The sequence below is a fragment of the Chlamydotis macqueenii genome, chromosome 8 (assembly GCF_036417535.1).
Source record: "Chlamydotis macqueenii isolate bChlMac1 chromosome 8, bChlMac1.mat, whole genome shotgun sequence".
NCBI lineage: Eukaryota > Metazoa > Chordata > Aves > Otidiformes > Otididae > Chlamydotis > Chlamydotis macqueenii.
Genome location: NC_141563.1, coordinates 32,871,733 through 32,893,262, shown reverse-complemented (window position 1 = coordinate 32,893,262; position 21,530 = coordinate 32,871,733). Strand labels below are relative to the sequence as shown.

Below are 21,530 nucleotides of genomic sequence, written 5' to 3'. Positions count from 1 at the left end.
TCTGTCAGGAAAAGGATGATGTGCTTTTTTATGCCCTCAACTGGTGATCTGTTGAAAATATGGGAACCGGTCTGAACTGCTTTCTGAAAAAGTGCACACAGGAAATTTGCAAAGCATGTGAAAGAGATGAAAATTAAATGTTGCAGGTGTTCAGGGTTATATCATGCAGTGTTGTGATAAGATTTAATGCCTGAAACTTTGTAAACCATTCTTCTGACCTGTGAACCTGGAAAAGATGTATTTTCTTTTCCCGCGTGCAGCATTGTTGGCTGTGCATACTGAAGAGACTTTTCAAGAAAGTGAATAATTTCTGGGGGTTTTCTGGGGTTTTGAGAAGGGGCTGAGGTTTGTTCGTTTGTTTGTTTGGGGGTTGTTTTGTTTTCTCTTTATGTAAAATGAAGTGAAATTGATTATAAATGTATGCGAGGTCTGACCCACAGAGACCACAGACTTCCTTATGGCCGTGTTTCCAAGCATAATTGTATTCTATGAAGTTTAGTGCTGACTTAAAACAGGAGAGATGATACAGTGGTGATGTTCATAACGCCCATAGAATTACCTGGACAATCTTTTAGGAAAAAAAAAAAAACAATAGCAGCAATACGGTTATGTCTTAGAAGGCATGAATAAATAAATAAACCATCTATAGGGTGTTTTATGGGATACTGTCAACTGAAAATCTAGAAAGGAGAAGGATTTGGGCTCTTGAGGAGCACCAACTGAGCCTGAAGATGACGTTTCACATGCTAGAGTATGTACTTTATCCTTTCCCTTAACAAATTAACTGCAATGAGAAAAAATTGCCCTTTGATACAGAATAAATATCTGTAATAGTCATAGTTATCCTGAATGTTTTAATGTGATGACTTCTCTTTACCGACTACAGCTTTGCGTAAGTGTATTGTTAATTGCTTCATTTGTAGTGGATTTTTTTCTGTTACACTTTTAACCCTCAGCAGATAAAGAATACTAGAGGGAGGTGTGCATGCTTATTTGTTCATTTATTTTAGGTGCTGAGCTCCAAGCTGATGCCAACTGCAGATGATGAAATGGCAAGAAACTGTGCAAAGTCTTTCTGTGAAAATTTCCTCAGAGCAGGAGGTTTGAGGTTAGATTTCAAAATCTTGACTCAATTTATAACACTTCATTTAGTTAGCAGTTCCATGTGGTTTCTGATTTCCACACTATAGCACATTAGTACAGGTGTACTAATGTGTCGACTTCTTTTTCAGAGAAAAAAAAATCCACCTTAAGTTGTTTTTTTCATTATCCAGTCTCTGAAAAGCTACTATAGCTACCGTAGTAATGTAACAGAGTACATGTTGTTAACCCCCAAAATAAAGTTAGACATAGGTAAGCTTGTGAAGTGTAGCTTTTACTAAGGTAGTTGATATTAAGGTAGTTAGCATTTGAGTGCTTCAGTTAAAATTTGCAAGTGTGTACATTGCACTATATCCTGCACAGATACAGGACATTTTAAGCAGTCAACGCATAGATCGTGCAGTGGGAACTAAATTAAGTTTTATAGTCTCCAAAGTTCAGACCCTTTGGATAAGAGTTGAGGGTTTGGAAGAGTGGTTTGGAAGACTTGGCTACATTGCTTGCGCTTCTGTCAGGTTTATCAAGTATATGTTGTTCTTAGTAATTCTGTCCACCTCACCTTGCCCCATAAATCCTGAAGCACTTTCCAGCAGGAACAGAAAGCTTCCATCTGTAGATGTAGGAGGGGAAAGTGGGGATGTTACTCTCAAAAGATGCCAGTTTGGCAGTTTTAACCAGCCCTCAGCTGACTTAATAGGAGGAGGGAAGGATAGAAATACGTTAGGAGAAAGCTGCAATTAATTTAAAACATTTTCAAATGGAGTCTGTCTTATTGATTTGTTTTTAAGTTTGGTGGTAAATGTGATGCAGAGAGATTCCATCCCATCAGAAGTAGACTATGAAACAAGACAGGGAGTCTATTCCATCTGCCTACAACTTGCAAGGTATGTAATTGCCTTTCATTAGAGAAAGTGCTACTTTCTTGGCTTTTAGAGTGCAGCTTATAATATTTAAGATTAGTTGATACTTTGAGTTCTGTTTCATTCACTTGCTGTGAACATTCAAAAATAAGCCTGACATTTTTGCTCTGTGAATGTAGGTTCTTGCTTGTTGGCCAGACAATGCCTACCTTGCTGGATGAGGATTTCATTAAAGATGGGGTAGAAGCGTTGTCCTCACGCCCCTTCCGTAATGTCAGCCGTCAAGGAAGTAGACAGATGTCCATTTGTGGAACACCTGAGAAGTCATCCTACCGACAGCTCTCTGTGTCTGATAGATCCTCCATTAGGGTAGAAGAAATCATACCAGCAGCAAGAGTTGCCATACAAGTAAGGAAGCATTTGATGATTTATGGTGATGTAGCGGTGTCATCTCCAGTAACAGCTGTATAATTCCTGGATTTGTAATCAAAAGTCTACCTTTTATAGAGGTTCTTGCCCAGGCTCCGTTTAAAAGCCTCCAAAAATCCTGACCATCAGTCTCTCTTCGGGATCTTGATGTGAATTTTAACGTAATCTCAGAAATTATTTTGGCAGTACAAAGGGAAGCAGTACCCCAGGAGTGCTTACCACAAATAGATCTACACAGGAATCCTACTTGTGATTCATTTTCAGTTACGCTTAACTCTGAGATCTTATTCTTGTTAATTTTCTGTGAATAGAAGGGAGAAGGTTCTTGCTTGAACTTGTGGCTTATGGTCCATGTTTCTTTCACTTAGAAATTTTTGGCAAGTTTTTTGTTTCAAATAGCTCATTAAAAATTAAATTTGCTTGATGATACCCTGGGGAAATATGACATTTGTGTTTTCAGTAGTTTAAGAAAGTTCTATTTTCCGCTTCACAGGCATATCAGTGTAATTAATCTGAGAGTGGCTATTTACTAAAACAATCTAATCTGACAAGAACTCAAGCCACTTAGAAGTTGAGTCCAGTTGAAAGATACTTCATAGTTAATATAACGGGTATGCTGTGTTAGGTTCTTGGGCTGTGCTTCCCAAATGGATCAATATGATTGAAATCAGCATGCTTAATTCCAGGTAGGTGAAAGGGGTGTCTGCTCTAGTGGAGAATCTTTTAAAAACCCGCTTCCTGTTAAGGGAGCAATACTAATCTCTCCTTGGGAGCAAAAAGACTCTTGTATCCTTGAGCCTGCTTGGAGAAGAGAGAGGAAAACAAATCCAAATGTCAATTTGATGAGATCCAGAAGATACATTCCTCTTATCACTGTCATTAGCAAAGGTTGTTGAATATCGCAGAAGTAACTGCTGTTTCTTGTTCCTTCAGACTATGGAGGTGAATGATTTCACTTCCACGGTGGCTTGCTTCATGCGACTCTCTTGGGCTGCTGCTGCAGGACGACTGGACCTCGTGGGAAGCAGTCAGCCGATAAAAGAGAGCAACAGTTTATTTCCTGCTGGGATTCGAAACAGACTTAGCAGCTCAGGTAGGTTAACTGTGTCTCTAAACCAACCTAAAGAAAGCGTTTGGTTTACTCTTAATTGAGCCCTTTCAAAGCTTGAAGCTGAATTCGTTGGAGTTGGACTCGGTGATCCTTGTGGGTCCCTTCCAACTCTGGATATTATATGATTCATTACACAAATCTGAGTAAAATGCTGTACATTCACATGACATTCAGCAATGTGGCATTTGGAGAAGTTTTCTAAATTGCAGACAACTGACCAGAGGCTGAAAACATCTGAAAAAAGTAATGGATTACAGCACTTATTCATTTCTTAACGCAGGAAGTAATTGCAGTTCAGGAAGCGAAGGAGAGCCAACTGCGCTGCATGCTGGTATCTGCGTGAGACAGCAGTCCGTATCCACCAAAGATGCTCTGATTGCTGGAGAAGCCTTGTCTCTCTTAGTAACCTGCCTTCAGCTACGCAGTCAGCAATTAGGTATGAAGTAGAATTGAATTACTCACTATTTGGCATATAAGTAAGGTGGGGGAAGACTTGTGGAGACAGATAAGTACAAAAAAATTGGTAGAAACTTCTAGCTTTGGAAGCTGAGTCAGCTTCCAGGACAGAACAGGTGGCATGTGCCTTTGTGAAATGTTTTGGGAAAGCTGACTTGCTGCCAGTGTATAAATATTTGCACTAGCTTTGAAGTATGTAATTCTAGAAGTGCTGCTGTTTGCGTAGCTGGTGTTTAGTACCTGAACCTCTGTGTACAGGAAGTGTAAACCTTGGTGGTGGTGGAAGGGAAAAAGCAAAATGCTGTTATAACCTGATTCCAGTCTCTGGTCAGGGAAGGAGGTGGGGAAATACACAGTTAGCCGTTACTGCTCCTCAGTGTTGACAGGGGGATGTCCTCTAGGTCCTATGGTATTTTAATGCAAGACTGTGACTTATTTTAAATTATTACTTTTTAAAAAGATAACCTGCTACTCTTCTGTTCTAGGATCTTTTTACAATTTGCCTTGTGTTGCCGATTTCATCATTGACATACTGCTTGGATCACCAAGTGCTGAGGTGAGGGTCTTTCTCTGAAAACTTCTTTAATATGAAAATAAAATTATTAATTACAGGTATTCCCACAGTTGTTTTTTTTATTTGGATGGAAAAACCTTTGTATAATTGTCAGTCATTACAGTATCTACTGATATGGTGATAGAAAATGCTTAAGTATTACATTCTTTAGGCTTGTTTAATCCATGAGGTTCACAGGACTGTGCTGTGGCTAGTCTAAAGAAAATAGTCTCATTTTGGTGAGACAAATTCTGTAAAACTAGTACTTTAGGGAAAATTCCAAGTAACTTTCATCTCAAAAGATTTGGGTAAAATTTAATGGACTGTTCTGAACTTTTGAAAAATTCTTCCAGATGTCAGAACCCTCCTGAAATTCATTCTTTCTGATTTAAGATTATTCTGGATATTCTAAAATCTAGAGATTTTTCAAGTCATGCTTACTTCATTTCATTGCATCTCATGTATTTTGCATGAAGTTCCCCTTATCTGGATTTATAATATGTTTAATAAAGCAGAGCTTTTAGCTCAGGGATGAAAGTGGATTGCTAAATCCCTGGCTGGTGAGTGCAGAGCTCATGGTCTGCTTTACGCAAGCTTTTCAATGTCTTTTTTCTTCTTCTTTTTTTTTTTCTTTTTTTTTTTTTCCTCCCTGTTATATTTCTAACAGAACATGTATTTTTTGCAACCTTTGAGCAACTGCTAGTGTTTGACAATGACACTGTTTCAGATTCGTCGTGTTGCCTGTGACCAGTTGTACACCCTCAGTCAGACAGACACATCAGCTCACCCGGACGTACAAAAGCCAAACCAGTTTCTCCTGAGTGTTGTTCTTGGTGCCCAGCTGCCTCTTTGGTCACCAACCAGCATCATGAGAGGAATCAACCAGAGGTAAGTCAGATGTGTGTTTATTGAGGAAGCAAATCCGTCACATTTTTAAATGACTGGCACTGTGGAAGTTCTGAGGCACAAGGGATTAGGACTTTGCAAGTCTGTCAAAAGTAGACATCCCTGTCATGCCCCAGATAGTTTAGGAGGTATGTAATTGAAAGGAAATAAGGATGAGTTCTCAAAGTCCAACTCTTCCTCCGTGAACTCTTACAGTTCAGTTTATTTGACATCCCATTTGGGAGTGGTGCTTGCTAAATAGGCCTGCTCTTTCTAGGATATGGCCTTGGCAGTCAGAACCTGACTGGAATCCTTCATGAGGCATGGAGGCGATGGGATATATGGCAGTACCATTGAATTTATTTCACAGTATTGCATAAATCCAGATCAGAAAACAATTCTAAAGGTTTCAGCCTTTTCAGTGATGTCTGGACCCATGAGTTCACATGATGTCTTGTTGCTTATGTTACCTATTACACCTGTAAAGACTGTAGGTGTCAGTCCTGTTAACTTGTCCCTGACGGGCCAGAGGTTGTTGAATTTAACTTTAAACAGCAATTTCTAGAGGAATCTGAATAGAGGAGTAACTGAGAAGTTAAAACATGTTATTGTTTTATTGTCATATGATAATTAATTGAAATTGTTATGAGAAGAAGGAAGAAAGCAGGATTAAATGTTACTCATAACATTCAGGAGTAGCTGTTGGGAAGGAATTTGTTTTAAAGCTGCAGCGTGTGTGTGCAGAAGCATACCTAGATAGCTCTGCTATTTTGGATTAGATGGACAGAGCACACAGGCCTTAAAGGCAACAGCTTAGAAAAAGAAGTTCCTGATTTTAAATTAAGCCTTTCTTCTGTTTGTACCTGTTTCAGACTTTTGTCCCAGTGTACAGAATATTTTGACCTCAGGTGTCAGTTATTGGATGACCTCACATGTAAGTATGTACAGGCACACGTCAGTCTGATTGCAGCTTCCAAGCACATCTTCCTTCTGCAGACAAGAGGTAGAACTGTCTTCATGAAGGGGTTACTACACCATGAATTCGATGTGACCTGCCAGTGTGCTGGCTGTCCTGTGTTGGTGGTTGGCATGGACTGTTCTTGGCGTTCGGTAAAAGCAAGGCAGCTCACTCCTTTTGAAAAGTGGAATAAGTTCCTTTGTGGAAAGTATACTTTGAACACATTGTGGGGGGAAACTAGACCATTACCAAACTGTTTTAAATTGTTTGTATTTACATTCTGCATGTATAGAGCTGTTAGTTTTTCTGTGTTTTCCTTTTCTTTTGCAGCCTCAGAAATGGAACAGCTAAAGATAAGCCCAGCTGCTATGTTAGAAGATGAGATCACCTGGCTAGACAATTTTGAACCCAATCGCACAGCTGAGTGTGAGACCAGTGAAGCTGATAACATCCTGTTAGCAGGACACTTGAGGCTCATCAAGACTCTCCTTTCACTCTGTGGGGCAGAGAAGGAAATGGTTGGTAGGTATCCTTCTTACTCTAAAGTGACTAGACTAGTGTGAATTCTGCATAGCACTAACATGACTTGATCAGTAGATGGTACGTGTGAAGACATTATAATACATGAGTAGAAGCGATACAGAGCTATAAGCAGTAATTTTGGCAGTACCTTTGTTGTACCTTTGACACTTGATTCAAATATTTTGATACGTTTTCTCTTGATACGGTGCTACTAAGTCATTTTGCTGTTATGGAACATCTTTTGACATTTGCATGATAATGTAATTATTTAACAGTAGATGTGGATTACTGTGTTACAGGTTCATCTTTAATTAAGCCATTGTTGGATGATTTCCTCTTCCGAGCATCCAGGATTATTCTGAATAGCCATTCTCCAGCAGGCAGTGCTGCAATCAGTCAGCAAGACTTTCATCCGAAGTAAAAATTGTGATTTGTTTGTTTGTTTGTTTATGTTGGGTTTTGTCCTAGATCTCATGAATGCAAATATACTTTTCCTTGCTACTGAATGTTAACAACAATGTCTCCATGTCAGTAAGGGAGGCTTATTTAAAGGAGTGTTCCCGGTGCTGCTCTTCTGATTTGATTCTTCCCCATTCCCCTTTCCCAAGAAAGGAAAAATAGCACTCTGCAGTCTCTTAGGAGTGTTTTATCATTTAAAGTGTTCCTTTTGAACATTAATTGTCAATTGTTCTGAGTAATATGGCTTTCTGGAATTAGAAATAATTGAGTCATCTACAAAATAGAACTCAAATGTGGTTTTTCTTTTTAGGTGCAGTACAGCAGATAGCCGATTAGCTGCTTATGAAGTATTAGTAATGCTGGCTGATAGCTCACCTTCCAATCTCCAGCTTATTACAAAAGAGCTGCTTTCTATGCACCACCAGTGTGACCCTGCGCTTACCAAGGAGTTTGATGTAAGCAAGAAGCCTTTTTTGGTTTGAAATACTGTGTGTGATCTACTTAACTGCTCCATTAATGAAATTTTCATGGTCTTCAATTTAAAATTACAAAAAGCAGATAAGAGTAAAGGCAGACTCATTTGATCTTTCTCAGATGCAAATACTCCAGTGAGTCTTTGTCAGTTTTTGTCTGGGTAAGAAATAAGTATTTCCTAAATATCACTAATTTTATTTAGGTGTATTTTAGACCGTTTTTAACAGTTTTGTGCAAAGTGTTAAATATCTAAAGGACCAAATATAGTGCTCTTGCAATCTTTCAGAATTTATATTCCTGGTTTTCCATTAAATTGCTCTTAACAGCTCATATAAAGGTGATTATAAAAACTATAGTATGTTGAAGTCTTATGCTTTCTATAACTTACTGGGACAAAAAATGTGTTTGTAATTCTAGTATCTCCCACCAGTGGATAGTCGCTCCGTTTCAGGATTTGTGGGACTGAAGAACGGCGGTGCTACTTGTTACATGAATGCTGTCTTCCAGCAGCTATATATGCAGCCTGGTCTCCCAGAGGTAATTGGTTCAATATCCAGTGAAGTCTTTTTAGAATCACTGTCACCTGAACTGCAAGTTCATCTTAGCACCATTTGTACATGAATTGTTTTAAAAAAAAAAAAAACAAACCTGTATATGTACATGTGTGTGCATAAATATGTATACACAATAAATGTATAAATTATAAATTGTTTTACTGTGTGTCGTGACAATTTACAGTAATAATTTTGCCAAGAACCAATTTAATAAGGCTATTTGTTTCCTTCCAGGCCTTGCTTTCCATTGATGATGATACAGACAATCCAGATGACAATGTGTTCTATCAAGTTCAATCTCTTTTTGGTCATTTGATGGAAAGCAAGCTACAGTATTACGTTCCTGAGACCTTCTGGAAGGTGTGTCTTTTTCTTTAGAATATATAGCTTTCCTACGTAACAAGTAACCATTTATTCAGCTTTTTCTCATTTCAAAATTTCTAGAGATAAAGTTAGTTCTACTTCAAAAGGTCAAAAACATGTAAAAATTACAAATTTATTTTAAAAATCACTTTGTTTAGTGATATGTATATGGAACAACGACCTTTTTATGTATATTTATACTTTATCTAGATTTTCAAGATGTGGAATAAGGAACTTTATGTTAGAGAGCAGCAAGATGCTTACGAGTTCTTTACCAGTCTTATAGATCAAATGGATGAGTACCTCAAGGTAAAAACTTCAGGGATTTCTTTCTTTGGCTTATGGGCATTTATTTGGTACCTTTTTTCTCTTTCTCCTTTGTTCGTCAGAAAAGAAGGCAGAGAGCTATTCGACTTATTTTATAATCTACATAGTATTCAGAAGTTTAAAATTCCTGTTGCTTTCTTGATCTTTCACTCAGCAATATATCCAACTGATGTCTAACTTTACATCTCCAACAGAAAATAGGAAGAGACCAAATATTTAAGAATACTTTTCAAGGAATCTTCTCTGATCAGAAGATCTGCAAGGACTGTCCTCACAGGTAATATTAAATTTAGTGCATTAGTTAACAAACTATGTGCTCCCGTAACTATTAAAAGATGTCGGTCAAAATAGCACAAAAAGGTAGTGACATACACCTTTGTGAGCATCATAGCTGTTGAGAGCTATGGGGCAAATGCAGTGTTCTTTCCTAAGCGTATGTCTGGTTAATGCAAGTTGGATAGATTCTACTCTATCAATGCCTTGACTCTTTTTGTCTTCTTGAATGTAGGTATGAACGTGAGGAAGCCTTCATGGCTCTAAACCTAGGTGTGACTTCATGTCAAAGTCTGGAAATATCATTGGATCAGTTTGTTAGAGGAGAAGTTCTGGAAGGAAGCAACGCATACTACTGTGAAAAGTGCAAAGAAAAGGTATTGATTCTTAATGCATATGAAAGAAGATTCAGGTGTAGCTTGATACTTTCTTAAGCTTACCGGATTATAGAAGCCATGCTAAGATACTGCTTGCTCTTTCTACATTGGAGACATAATCAAAAGGTTAAATCCATAAATCCATGCAGATAGCATTCTTCATTCCCTGTAACTTGTAGACTGAACGTTTAGAGGGATGGCAGGATGGTAAGATGTTCTGTAACACAGAAGCTGACTGCACAAACTCTGTAATAACTGTAACAGTACCCTGTCTGTACCTATTATAGTCATCCTGTGGTCATCCTGCCTCCCGTGAAGTATTGTACATCAGTTTGAGATGGCTGGAATTGTGCATCTATAGAAAAATAGCACAGAATGTTTGAGATATATCGGTAGAGGTGATATTCTTTATTCTTTTTAAGAGAACTACAGTGAAGCGCACATGCATTAAGGTCTTACCTAGCCTGTTGGTGATTCACCTGATGAGATTTGGCTTTGACTGGGAAAGCGGACGTTCTATTAAATATGATGAACAAATAAGGGTAAGAAAACTTTTCTGTATGGCACCCTTCCTGCCCCCCACTTTGTGGAGTTGACAGTGGAGTGGACTCTCATTCCTTCTTTTCCTCATATCTTGATATAGCTATTTTGAGTATGTGATACACTTGCAAACACGATCATGCTGCAGAAAATCAGTATTTTTCTTAAACTTTCCTTGTCTGCAACATTCTCAGGGTCCTTTCAGAAAGCAAGAGCAAAAACCTTTGTGAAGACATTTTCTTTAACTTCTGTGTCATAAAGATTAAAAGTTGAAGTAGCGTATTTTCCTTTGGTATTCCCAATGTGGGAAGTATTAATACAGTTGTCATAAAATTACACTGAGCGTATACACAATATTCTCTCTCGGTGAATCTGAAATATCTCTTCAAACAGTTTCCCTGGATGCTGAACATGGAACCTTACACTGTGTCGGGGATGGCTCGCCAGGACTCGTCCTCGGAAGTGGGGGACAATGGCAGAAATGCAGATCAAGGAGGCGGAGGCTCCCCGAGGAAGAAAGTTGCCCCTACAGAAAACTACGAGCTTGTTGGTGTGATTGTTCACAGTGGCCAGGCACATGCAGGGCACTACTACTCCTTTATAAAGGACAGGAGGTAATGGGCAAGAAGATTTCTGGGGAATTTGAAAGTGATGTAAAGACTACTTGTTTTGGGAAGGTACAGTGAGCCATTCAGAGCTCTACTGGAAATGCTCTTCCCTTTTTTTAACACCCAACATTATGAGTCTTAAGACAGTAACACAATAATATGAGACACCATATTATAAAAGTCTCAGCAATTCTTACGACCTTGTATTGTAGTTTGAGGGCTTCCTATGACACTTAATTGCAGGTGATGTGCTTCTCATATTTTTAATCAAGTTTGTTTTGTTTTGGTTTTTTTTTTTTTAAATGTATCTTTGACATTGAGCTAAGCTTTCTATTTATGGTCCAAACAAATGTGTGTTCAGAGTTGTCATGTCTAGGGTATTCAGGGTGGTTTGTTTTTTTACTAGACAATCAAGTAACTCTGTTTTTGTTGTGTTTCTGTTTTGTTTTGATCACAGGGGATGTGGAAAAGGAAAGTGGTATAAATTTAATGACACCGTTGTCGAAGAATTTGATTTAACTGATGAAACCTTGGAATATGAGTGTTTTGGTGGAGAGTATAGACCTAAAGTCTATGATCAGTGTAAGCAGAAGTACAGATTGATTTTCAGTAGCTTTGTGTTTCATACTGGTTCTCAGTAGAGGCAGAGCTCAGTCCATTATATCTACTTTGAGTGACTCGGTCTAATGATCTTTCTGAAGCAGTTTTTTGCTAAAGTCTTCTGTTTACCAAAGAGCATAACAGCTTGTATACCACCTAATATTGATTGAACCGTGTTCACTGTTGTTCAGCGCTTAGTAACAGAGGAGATTCAAAAGTAAAATGGCACTTTGTTAAAATAGTTTGGTTTTTTTTAAAAAAAAAAAAAAAACTGACTACAAAACAGGCTTTATTTTAGGCTAGTGAAAGTGTCTCTGCATAGAACATGGTGTGGCATCATGTAGTTAAACTTTTCAATGCTTTAAGAAATTAATTCCAAATACATTTCCACCAATATTAACTTTTTTCATAGTTCTGATAATTAGCTTTTTAAAATACATATGCTTTTTGAAAAAATATTTTGGAATTTATGTTTTTGTTATTTGCTAACATAAGCTAATGTTTTGATCTGACAAATGACTTGAAACTGCCACAGTGTATATTACTTGCACACCCAGTTTCACTTCCCTGTAGTAAGAGAAAGGTACTAATCCTTCAAAGGCCTTCACCAAATGCCTTTTCTCCCGTCAGCTAACCCTTACCCTGATGTGCGTCGGCGCTACTGGAACGCCTATATGCTGTTTTACCAGAGAGTGTCTGATCAGAACTCTCCGGTCTTGCCAAAGAAAAGTCGAGTGAGTGTTGTGCGTCAAGAAGCTGAAGACCTCTCGTTGTAAGTTCCTCTTGTGGCTGCAAAGGTTTCTCTTATCTCAATATCTACACTCTATCTCCAGGACGAAGAAATTAATAATTCCTGTTCAACAAAGGAGCATACCGACCCTTCTGTTGTTTGACTTTGTTTTTTTAAGCTGCTTAATGCCTTCTGTTGTTTTTATAGTTTCCTCTTCCATGCTGCTGTCACTATTGCAGTAAGAAGTATTTAGGCTGTGATCTAAGTTTACCTTAAGATTATACTTGACTGTACTGGTATTTTAAACTGGAACTGTAATTTTGTCATAGGATTTCATTATTGACCTTGAGCTGGTGTGTATTTCAGATCTGCTCCATCTTCGCCAGAAATTTCACCCCAGTCATCACCTCGACCCCACAGGCCCAACAGCGACCGCCTCTCCATCTTGACTAAGCTGGTTCGAAAAGGAGAAAAAAAGGGACTTTTTGTAGAGAAAATGCCTGTGCGGATATACCAGGTAGAGCATTCTGAAAGTGGCAATGAAATCCTACTCGTATACAGACCTGGTCCGTACAAGAGAGGCTACAGCATGTATTTGGCCTTCTGAACACACACCATCCTGCTGATCTGTACATGCGCAAAAGAGCCTACGTCGCATACACAGTCAGAATAAACTGTGCAGTCTGTGTGTGACCCTCCACATGGGCTGTGTCAGGACATTAATATTCCCTTCAGCCAGTTTCGTATCCAGGGTTATATTATTAAAATAAACAGAACTTGACTCAAATTTATTGAGTGTCTTTCAACAAAATCTCATTTGAAAAAGAGGCTTGGCATTTAAGTGTGTTATTGTGGCTGCAGGTTGTAATTATACCATGGCTCCTTGCTCTGTACATATAAATTTGCTAAGCAAGCCTTGCAGGTTTTGAGGATGTTCTCATGTATCTGTTGTTTTGCATTTCATAATATCCTTGGAAGAAAATCACTGGTTTTATACAAAACTTCTAAGTCTCCTGTATGTGTGTTCTCCTCTGCTGAAGCAGTGATTCAGAGCGTGAACAGAATAGGTCTGACACTGGTTTTTAAACACCACACATTTGCATAAAACATACTATTTTAGAGAAATGTACTTTGACAACATTTTTTTTGCCTTTTTTTGCAGATGGTGAGAGATGAAAACTTGAAATTTATGAAGAACAGAGATGTATACAGTAGTGACTACTTCAGTTTTGTTCTGTCATTAGCATCACTGAATGCTGTAAGTACCTAGATTTTAATCTTAGAATATTTTGAATATTTTGGGTAAAAGGGCCACAGAAGCTGTTTGAGTCACAACTGGGAAAACTGGAAGAGCAAGGCTGACATGATTTTGCTTTTCCAGCTGAGCGATTCATTGTTTCCAATAATTTTTCATACAAATAACATCTGTTTCAAAACAGACTCTAGCTCTCCTGTTCTAGCAATGGGAGAAACATCATTGTGCCATCGTAAAATTTATGAAATAGCACACACCTTTTTCTAATGATGCAAACTGAGCTCTAGAGGGACAGAAATTCCTCGCTGTATGGAAGATCCAAAAGTTGGTGTTGGTCGCCTCAAAGTTAATAGACTTTCATTGGAAATACAGTTTACTAATTAAGTTTTTCTAAGTAACGTAATAAACAAGCTTTTATTAAATTTATTAAATCCACAGATCTAGTGGGCCTTACAGCAAGTTTTTCCTGGTTTGACATATTTGTTAACAAGCTGAGTCTGCACTGGAGACTGTTATTAGCATAGAAAAATACTTTTTTTTTTTCCAAATGAAGTAAATTACTTGAATAGAGCATGTTGATGTGTTTAAGAGACAGCAGCCGTATTTCTGCTCTGAAGTAAACTGGACGTTTCTTTCAGACTAAGGTAAAGCATCCTTATTATCCATGCATGGCAAAGGTGAGCTTACAGCTGGCAGTCCAATTCCTCTTCCAAACCTATCTCCGAACCAAGAAGAAACTCAGGTAAGGCCTTGTTCCGAGTACTGTAGCAACATATTGTAAGGTTTTTGTACTTCTTGTACCGACAGCACCTTGAAATAAATACTGGGAGTAGCATAGACATTCACAGGAGTAGCAATGCGTTGCACTGGAATCCCATGGCAAAGAAACCTGAGAGAAGAAGGAGGATCACGTATAACCTGACACTTTGGTGCTTCTCCCAGCTCTCCGTTATTTCGGTAGTAGTGGATTGGGCATGGAAAATCTTTAATAGATTTAAAGACAGCAGGTTGTTCCAAAATACTTCTCTAAGTGTTTCTGTCTTAAGCCATGTTCAATTAAAGTAAAAAATCATTCTATTTGGCAAACAAGAAACATGGCTTAGGTTTGGAGGTGTTTTTTCTCTTTTGTTACTGACAGTTGTCCCTGTTTTGTTAAAGGGCTGATACAGAAGAATGGATTGCCACCATAGATGCACTGCTCTCCAAAAGCATTGACGCTTGTCAGTGGTTAGTTGAATATTTCATTGGGCCAGAGGGCCGGGAGCTTGTAAAGTAAGTACTGGTAATTCTGTCTTAGATGTTTTGTGTCTCATGTATGGACAAAGCTCCCCAAGAGCGTGATCTGGCTTGTACTGATGTATTCCCGAAGAGTTGACTCTACACATTCTTTTGACATCCACTCTAGATAATCACTGAAGTTTTTATTTCTAGTGTTTTCTCTGATTGTGCAGCTTTCTGAGTAAATCTGAAAATGTCGTAAAATAGTGCAGTGTACGTGGAGGAGGATGCAGGTGTTTAATTCAGTGGAGTGCCTTGGAATGGGTTTAAGCTCATATCTAGTCACTCCAGCAAGTGATGGGAAAGGAGAATGTGGTGAAGGTGTTTGGGGTAAGGTAAGTTAAATACTTACCTGACAAAGATCACAGATAAACTGGAAAGAATTTTTCTCACCAAGCTCAATATCAGCTAATAGGTGTTTTGAAAACACTTAAGACAAATTCTTGGCGAACTGCCACGCTTGGAGAGGTGTGCCAATGTGAAGAAAATTTTGTCTTTAGAGTTGCATTGAAAGACAAGATCCTGTGATAGCTTTTAGATTTAGCTTTTTTGTTAATTGGATGAATAAATATAAAGTAATACTGTAGGCTTTACTAGTGACAAGCAGGAGTGCAGAAAAATAAGTGAAAGCTTATCCACAGAAGTAAAATACAAGAAGTATCTGAACTGTTATCCCTTTTAAAATAGTAAACATGACACTTAATCATAGCAACTGTGTGTACACGTTGATTCCAGTTCTCTTTGCAGCTTCGCCTTTTATCTTCCAGGACTTTCCTCCTGGAATGCAGTGTAAGAGAGGTGCGAGTTGCTGTAGCCACTATTCTTGAAAAAACCCTCGACAGTGCCTTGCTTTATCAGGAGAAGGTCAGTGTCACCTCATCACCAGTGATCCTGTTGCCTGTCTCTACCTGATGGCTCTTGCTGTGTTTGCAGACAATGCTGTGTGATTTGGGAATGACCAAGTGAAAGGCTCTTGTTTTGATCGTAGTTGTAGCTCTATTTCTTGAGTAGGTTAACACTTGTCTGTTCCTACCCTGCGAGGTAACAGGCTGCTGTAATTTAAGTTCAAAGTGTTACTTCTAAACAATTCTGACTGATTTCAGCTTGTCTTATAAAGTGGTATTACATACTCTTTTAACCGTTTGGAAACGGTGTTTCTTAAGATTTATTCTCCTTTTCTAATTGTAGAAATCAACTTAGTTTTTAACTGATTCTTCCTCACTCAGTCAGAAGCCTATAGCAGTAGTAACTAAGTTATCTTGTGCCAGAGAGAGACCACAAGTGTGGTTATTGTTAAAGGTTTAGTTTTCTACTAGAAAATCTTGGCAAGTAAATTTGGGAAGTACAGCTGTTACGTTTTGCTGATCTTAATATTCTAGGAAAACCCAGCAGGAATTTTGTGAAAAGGAGTATTTGTAGAATGTTTGAGATTTACCTATTTCCCTTGGGATTCCTAAACAAAATCATTTGTACTAAGAGAACTCAGAACTGTTATCTGTGTTCTGGCGTGTTCCTGTAGTTTGTCGGTGGGAGCTTGGACACTTTTGAAAGTCCTAGTTTTGTTTAGTCTGAATTTTTTTTTTTTTTTTTTTTAAACATCAAATTTTAGTATTTGATGTGATAGAATGTTTTTGCTCTCCGGTTTCTGGGATCTCTCTGGTTTTTTTTAATTCAGTGTCGTGGATGGAAGGCACTACTGTTGTATCGGCTCCTATTAAGAAAGTTTGTTGTATTTAGAGCTTTAAGGAAAGATTGCTATCAGGTCCTACAAGCTGAATACAGTAGTAGGGAGATGAATATACACAATATAGTTTGATAATTTTTGGTTACTTCCTCTTGGCTGCTAGTTGCTATCAGTTAACCGTGATGTAATAAATTACATACCAGTGCGTATACCCCTAGTGTGCTTTGCAAACTAAACGCTAACGTTGCTTTTTGCGTAGCTGAGTGTGATAGTGTGCTAATGTGAGACCTTGAGTGGCAGTTTACTCCTAATCTGGTTTGTTTTGCATTAGTGTAATGACTTGAATGTTTGAACAGCAATTCAGTCTGAGGAGTACTTCAATAGCTTTAAAAATATTGCAAACCTGTGTAACTGCTGAGTTCCACCTCTTTGAGCAAGTTATCTGCATGCCAGTGCTTTCGTTACTTTCCTGTTCGATATATGCGGCGTTCATTCAGGAGTGATGAAGATTGGAAGGCTGCAATCCTATGTTAGCTGTTAATATTCATCACAGCAAGCATATCTGACCACAAAAATAATTTTATTAAGTCTGATCTGTGAAATATTTCTGGTTTTTAAGGAGTAGACAACTCTTTACATTCAAACTACTAACTTTTTCACAGTTAAAAAGTCTACATCAATTATTGGAGGTGCTACTTGCTCTACTGGATAAAGATGTCCCTGAAAACTGTAAAAACTGTGCTCAGTACTTTTTGCTATTCAATAACTTCGTACAGAAGGTAAGAAACCATTATTTTTTCACACTATTTTAATTTTAAAGGACAACAGTAAAGCAGCTAGTCATCTGTGTTCACAGAAGATTTAAGCAGCACAGTGAAACTCTGCCAGAACTTTTATTAGAGTATTCCTTTTTTTTTTTTTTTTTTTTTTTTTTTTTAAGTAAATTACTTTGAACACTGGATTAGGATAAAATCACACAAAAATATACCAGCAAAGTATACAAATTGAAGATGTTATTTCCAGAGTCTGAATTCCGGGTTTCTGTTTTAGGGGGGTGTTATTACCTCTCCTTAAAATTCAGCATTCAGTATTTTTGTCCTGTAGGAGGCAGAAAGGAGGCAGAATAACTGACTGGACTGTTCAGCCCAGTATGGTTTCTCTCTAGTCCTTATTTTTTTTTTTTTGCATATGCTGGTTCTGGTCTAGTTTATATCATGTGTTCTATATAATGAGACAGCTTTTTAGAGGTGTACTTTATTTATCTGTATCATTTTTTTTTAAGTGGAAAGTACAATGTTTAGAGTATGTATTTCACTTCAGTACTTCATTTTTCTTTTTTTTTTTTCTTAAATACTCTAGTAAAATTTACTCAAGTACTCTAGAGTACTAGTTATTTTCCTGCATGAGAATGTAACTTTTTATTGTTGTCTAAACAGCAGGGTATAAGGGCTAGCAGTCTTCTTCTCAGACACTCTGCTTTGAGGCACATGATCAACTTTCTCCTTGGCCCCAATCGGCACAGTAATCAGGTAAAGTTTACATAGTATGTGTTGTGCTGTAGCTTGTCCATCCCTGTGTTTTTTATGATGCTTAAATTATGGATAAATATTTTTCATGTGGTAGGATAGACTAATCCTTGGTTTATTCTGTAAACTTCATGCAAGCCTTAGCCTACCTGTGTAGTTAGCGTGGAAATAACTGTTTTGGCAGAAGTGAGCGTCATGTTTTTTATAATAACAAAATTTTTACCAACTTCAAAGTATTAGAACTTAGTGGTGGACTGTTAGGGACACCGCTTTGTTTTGACTTAGCGGAAGTTGACTAAATCAATGAATCAAAAGTTAATTAAATCTCTCCTTTGTCTCAAGCAGAATCGCAGGTGGAGTTCAGCACAAGCGCGTGAGTTTGGATATCTTCACAATACCGTAGCACTACTTGTTTTGCACTCTGATGTCTCCTCACAAAGAAATGTTGGTAAGAATTGTGGTTTTGCTTTACGGTGACTTTGCATTTCAGCTACTTTGACTGGGAGTAACTTAATATCAGTGAAGAAAATACAATAACTTTGAATTTAAGGCAGTAATGGTTACCATAGGTTTGTTACTTTTTATTTCACTGTAAGTGTACCGAGAGGCTGCAGGAAACATGTGAGTGAATCAGACTGTATTGGTTTTGGCTGGGACAGATTTGCAGCCTGACAGGCTGTATTTTGCTTAGATGTGTTATGCGTTTTGCTAATCTGAAAGGAAGTATTTAGACTGAGCTACTGAATGAAATGCAATTAAATACTCTCCTAGGTATTTCTTACAAGAGGCAGAAATATCAAAGATAGTAAAGGAATAAGTTGAGATCTTCAGTTTCCTGAAGGAAGAATTTAAAGTTGCCTTTTTAAAAGAATAACTTGATTTCAGTCTAGGGGTGAAAGTTTATGGAGTTGGAGGTAGTCAAAAATCGTAAAGTAAAAGAAGAATTATAAACATTCTGATTATGATCAATGTGCAAAAGTGATTGGGAGTGAAACTAAAGCTCAAAGTACTGATAGTAAATATGAATATTCATTTTTGACCTTCTTGCAATTCGCTTGCCTGTGTTGTCTCTGAAGTAAATGACTCTTCAGTGTCCAAGAGGTTGTCACTTGAAGTTGTATATACAAGCTATAAGCTAGTTGAGATGAATGTCATTAGAGATTACATGGTGCCAAATGAGCAGCAGTGGCTTCAAGGTGTGTAGAACACACTCATTTATTAGTGGATTGTTTTTGTATTTGCTATTATAGCTCCTGGTCTCTTTAAGCAGCGTCCACCTCTAAGCATCACCACTTCAGGTCCACTTTTGATGCTCCATGAAGAAGTGGAAGCCTTGTTATTCCTGTCTGAGGGAAAACCCTACTTAATGGAGGTACCTGTTCTAAATGCTTCAACCTAAAATCTGATCTAATGCGATTTCTTTGAAGTAGCCTTACATGAAAAACTCTGAATATTGAAAAACAGCCAGCTGGGGAGTACGTGGTTATAATTTTGAGGCTAAACAAGAGGGCACCTGTGGTTACTTCTTGGCCCCTTCTTATTCTAATATATCCCTAAACTTAGGGATCTGGTTTGGGAGTATATGAAGTTAGCAAATGCAGCTGAACACGTTTTGCATGTGCCCATGCAGTCAGTTACCATGTCTACTGGAGGTGCTAGCTTGAATTGCTCTGATTTAATGGATCATGCTTGACCCCAGACCCTTGGAGGTGGGCAGCAGGAGATGAATGGTGTCCTGTGAGGGCAGGGGTTCAGCTAACTGGACCATACAGTTGCTGGAAGACAAAGCTGCATCTTTCCTGGAGAAGGCTAACATTCTATTACAAACTAACTTACTTAAAAAATAGTTGTATGACGGTGTCTGAAATTGTTTGCACTTTTCCATCAGGTGATGTATGCATTGCGAGAGCTAACTGGATCTCTGTCGGTTGTCATTGAGATGGTGGTGTACTGCTGCTTTTGTAATGAGCACTTTTCCTTTACTGTGCTACATTTCATCAAGGTAGGGAGATAACCATGATAAACTTTTTGCATAAGTGTTTCTTCTAGCCTTTGGTCATACTGTGTCTTGTGGGTTATAATGGCGCTGGGGTCTGCCGAACAATCAGTAATTTGTTGTATTTGGGGGGGGGATGTTGTTGGGTTTGAGGTTTTCTTAGGCTTACACTGTTTAAAATAACACATTTTCAAAAATACATAAAGCTATCTTGTAGCGTCATCAACATGTTTTACTATCTAAGTAACTTTATATTTCTTACGTGCAGACTCAGCTGGAAACCGCTCCACCTCATGAACTTAAAAACATATTCCAGTTACTCCATGAGATACTGGTAGGTGAAGGGTAAAGACTTGTACACAATGCATAATGAAAAAAGTCAGGACTGCGTTGGTAATTTCGACATCCACGTATCTTTTTGTCCTTCGGTTTCGAGTTTTTATTACTTTTTAAATTGCTGTCTTGATAATCCGGTACGATATGAAACTTCACCAGTCTAATTTGTTTTTCATACTGAGGTGGTTAAAACCATTCCCTAGAATAGATGCACAGGTATCACACACAATGTACTTACATTGATATTTTTCTTTCCTAACAGGTTATTGAAGATCCATTACAAGTAGAGCGCATCAAATTTGCTTTTGAAACTGAAAATGGATTAATAGGCAAGTAAGCCAGTGGGTGAATGCTCCTGTCTCCTATTGACCCTTGTGTTGATGATGGCTCACATCATCTCCTAGTTTCTAATCCTTCTAAACCATTTTACTTCTCAGGGAAAACAACTCGACACACTTGATTTAGCCACCACCACACCAAAAAATTCTCTTAAAATCCAAAATAAGCATTACAATGTTATAGTAACAGCAAACTGGAGAATAATCTAGCTGGGAAAAATCAATTGTCGCCAACAACAGCAGTCAGTGAACCCAGAGAAGAGTGGTACTTACGTACTTTAGAAGTGACGTTAAGGAACCTTAACCCAGAGGTTGGCAAGAGATCTAACTTTTTTAAAAAAGAAGCAGATCAGGGTGTATACATAATGCGAGGGGGAAAAAAGTACCTTGGATTAACATAACAGAGTAGCTCTATGAATCCTGTAACCTTAAAAATTAATTTTTATTTCCTACATATCTCAAGAAATTGCTAATGTTTTGGTTTTGTCAGCATCCTAATTACCATTAAAAGAAACTGATTCAGCATTGGAAGGATGCTAATACCACTAACTGCAGGTAGCCTCATCACCTGCCAGGTGGCTCCTGTTTGTTGCTGCTCGTACAAAGTGTTGTCTCTCTATTTGATACAGAAACTTTACTGAAGTGAAGTTACTAACACGTTCAAAAGCAACAGAAAAGTCCCAGAAGTTATGAGAGCTTACTTGGTATGGATTAGAAGAGAGTTTGTGAGCAAGAGAAACACAGGGTAGCCACATGGTGCTCAAAGAGCATCTCTGATCAGTTGGTGCAGCTTGAGTGTGTCTCTCAGAGCTGTTTGGATGAGGAGCTGCTTCAGGTTGTGGCTTTCACCTTAAGTTAGTTTGGATTCTGTTTTAGTGAGAAGGAATATTTAGGTTTGTTCTTTATTTCCCTCTTATACTTCAGTGCTCTTCTGTTT

General features: G+C 38.0%; 1 protein-coding gene across 3 annotated transcripts in view; it reads left to right on the top strand.

Moving 5' to 3' along the window:
- USP24 (ubiquitin specific peptidase 24) overlaps positions 1-21,530 on the top strand; it is a 63,242-nt gene that overhangs the window by 35,430 nt on the left and 6,282 nt on the right. For 2 of the 3 annotated variants that reach the window (XM_086754136.1, XM_086754134.1), the window contains 32 exons: positions 1,011-1,108; positions 1,890-1,985; positions 2,141-2,369; positions 3,324-3,483; positions 3,782-3,937; positions 4,443-4,513; positions 5,238-5,398; positions 6,268-6,329; positions 6,684-6,875; positions 7,175-7,292; positions 7,645-7,789; positions 8,226-8,345; positions 8,597-8,722; positions 8,936-9,034; positions 9,247-9,329; positions 9,561-9,702; positions 10,125-10,244; positions 10,636-10,856; positions 11,308-11,432; positions 12,081-12,222; positions 12,547-12,697; positions 13,343-13,438; positions 14,074-14,177; positions 14,594-14,707; positions 15,481-15,577; positions 17,060-17,176; positions 17,834-17,926; positions 18,266-18,371; positions 19,174-19,295; positions 19,812-19,925; positions 20,188-20,253; positions 20,518-20,584. In XM_086754136.1, the coding sequence (XP_086610262.1) occupies positions 1,011-1,108; positions 1,890-1,985; positions 2,141-2,369; positions 3,324-3,483; positions 3,782-3,937; positions 4,443-4,513; positions 5,238-5,398; positions 6,268-6,329; positions 6,684-6,875; positions 7,175-7,292; positions 7,645-7,789; positions 8,226-8,345; positions 8,597-8,722; positions 8,936-9,034; positions 9,247-9,329; positions 9,561-9,702; positions 10,125-10,244; positions 10,636-10,856; positions 11,308-11,432; positions 12,081-12,222; positions 12,547-12,697; positions 13,343-13,438; positions 14,074-14,177; positions 14,594-14,707; positions 15,481-15,577; positions 17,060-17,176; positions 17,834-17,926; positions 18,266-18,371; positions 19,174-19,295; positions 19,812-19,925; positions 20,188-20,253; positions 20,518-20,584 (3,913 nt within the window). The remainder of the gene's footprint in view (positions 1-1,010; positions 1,109-1,889; positions 1,986-2,140; positions 2,370-3,323; positions 3,484-3,781; positions 3,938-4,442; positions 4,514-5,237; positions 5,399-6,267; positions 6,330-6,683; positions 6,876-7,174; positions 7,293-7,644; positions 7,790-8,225; positions 8,346-8,596; positions 8,723-8,935; positions 9,035-9,246; positions 9,330-9,560; positions 9,703-10,124; positions 10,245-10,635; positions 10,857-11,307; positions 11,433-12,080; positions 12,223-12,546; positions 12,698-13,342; positions 13,439-14,073; positions 14,178-14,593; positions 14,708-15,480; positions 15,578-17,059; positions 17,177-17,833; positions 17,927-18,265; positions 18,372-19,173; positions 19,296-19,811; positions 19,926-20,187; positions 20,254-20,517; positions 20,585-21,530) is intronic. The other variant, XM_086754135.1, reaches the window with a different exon arrangement.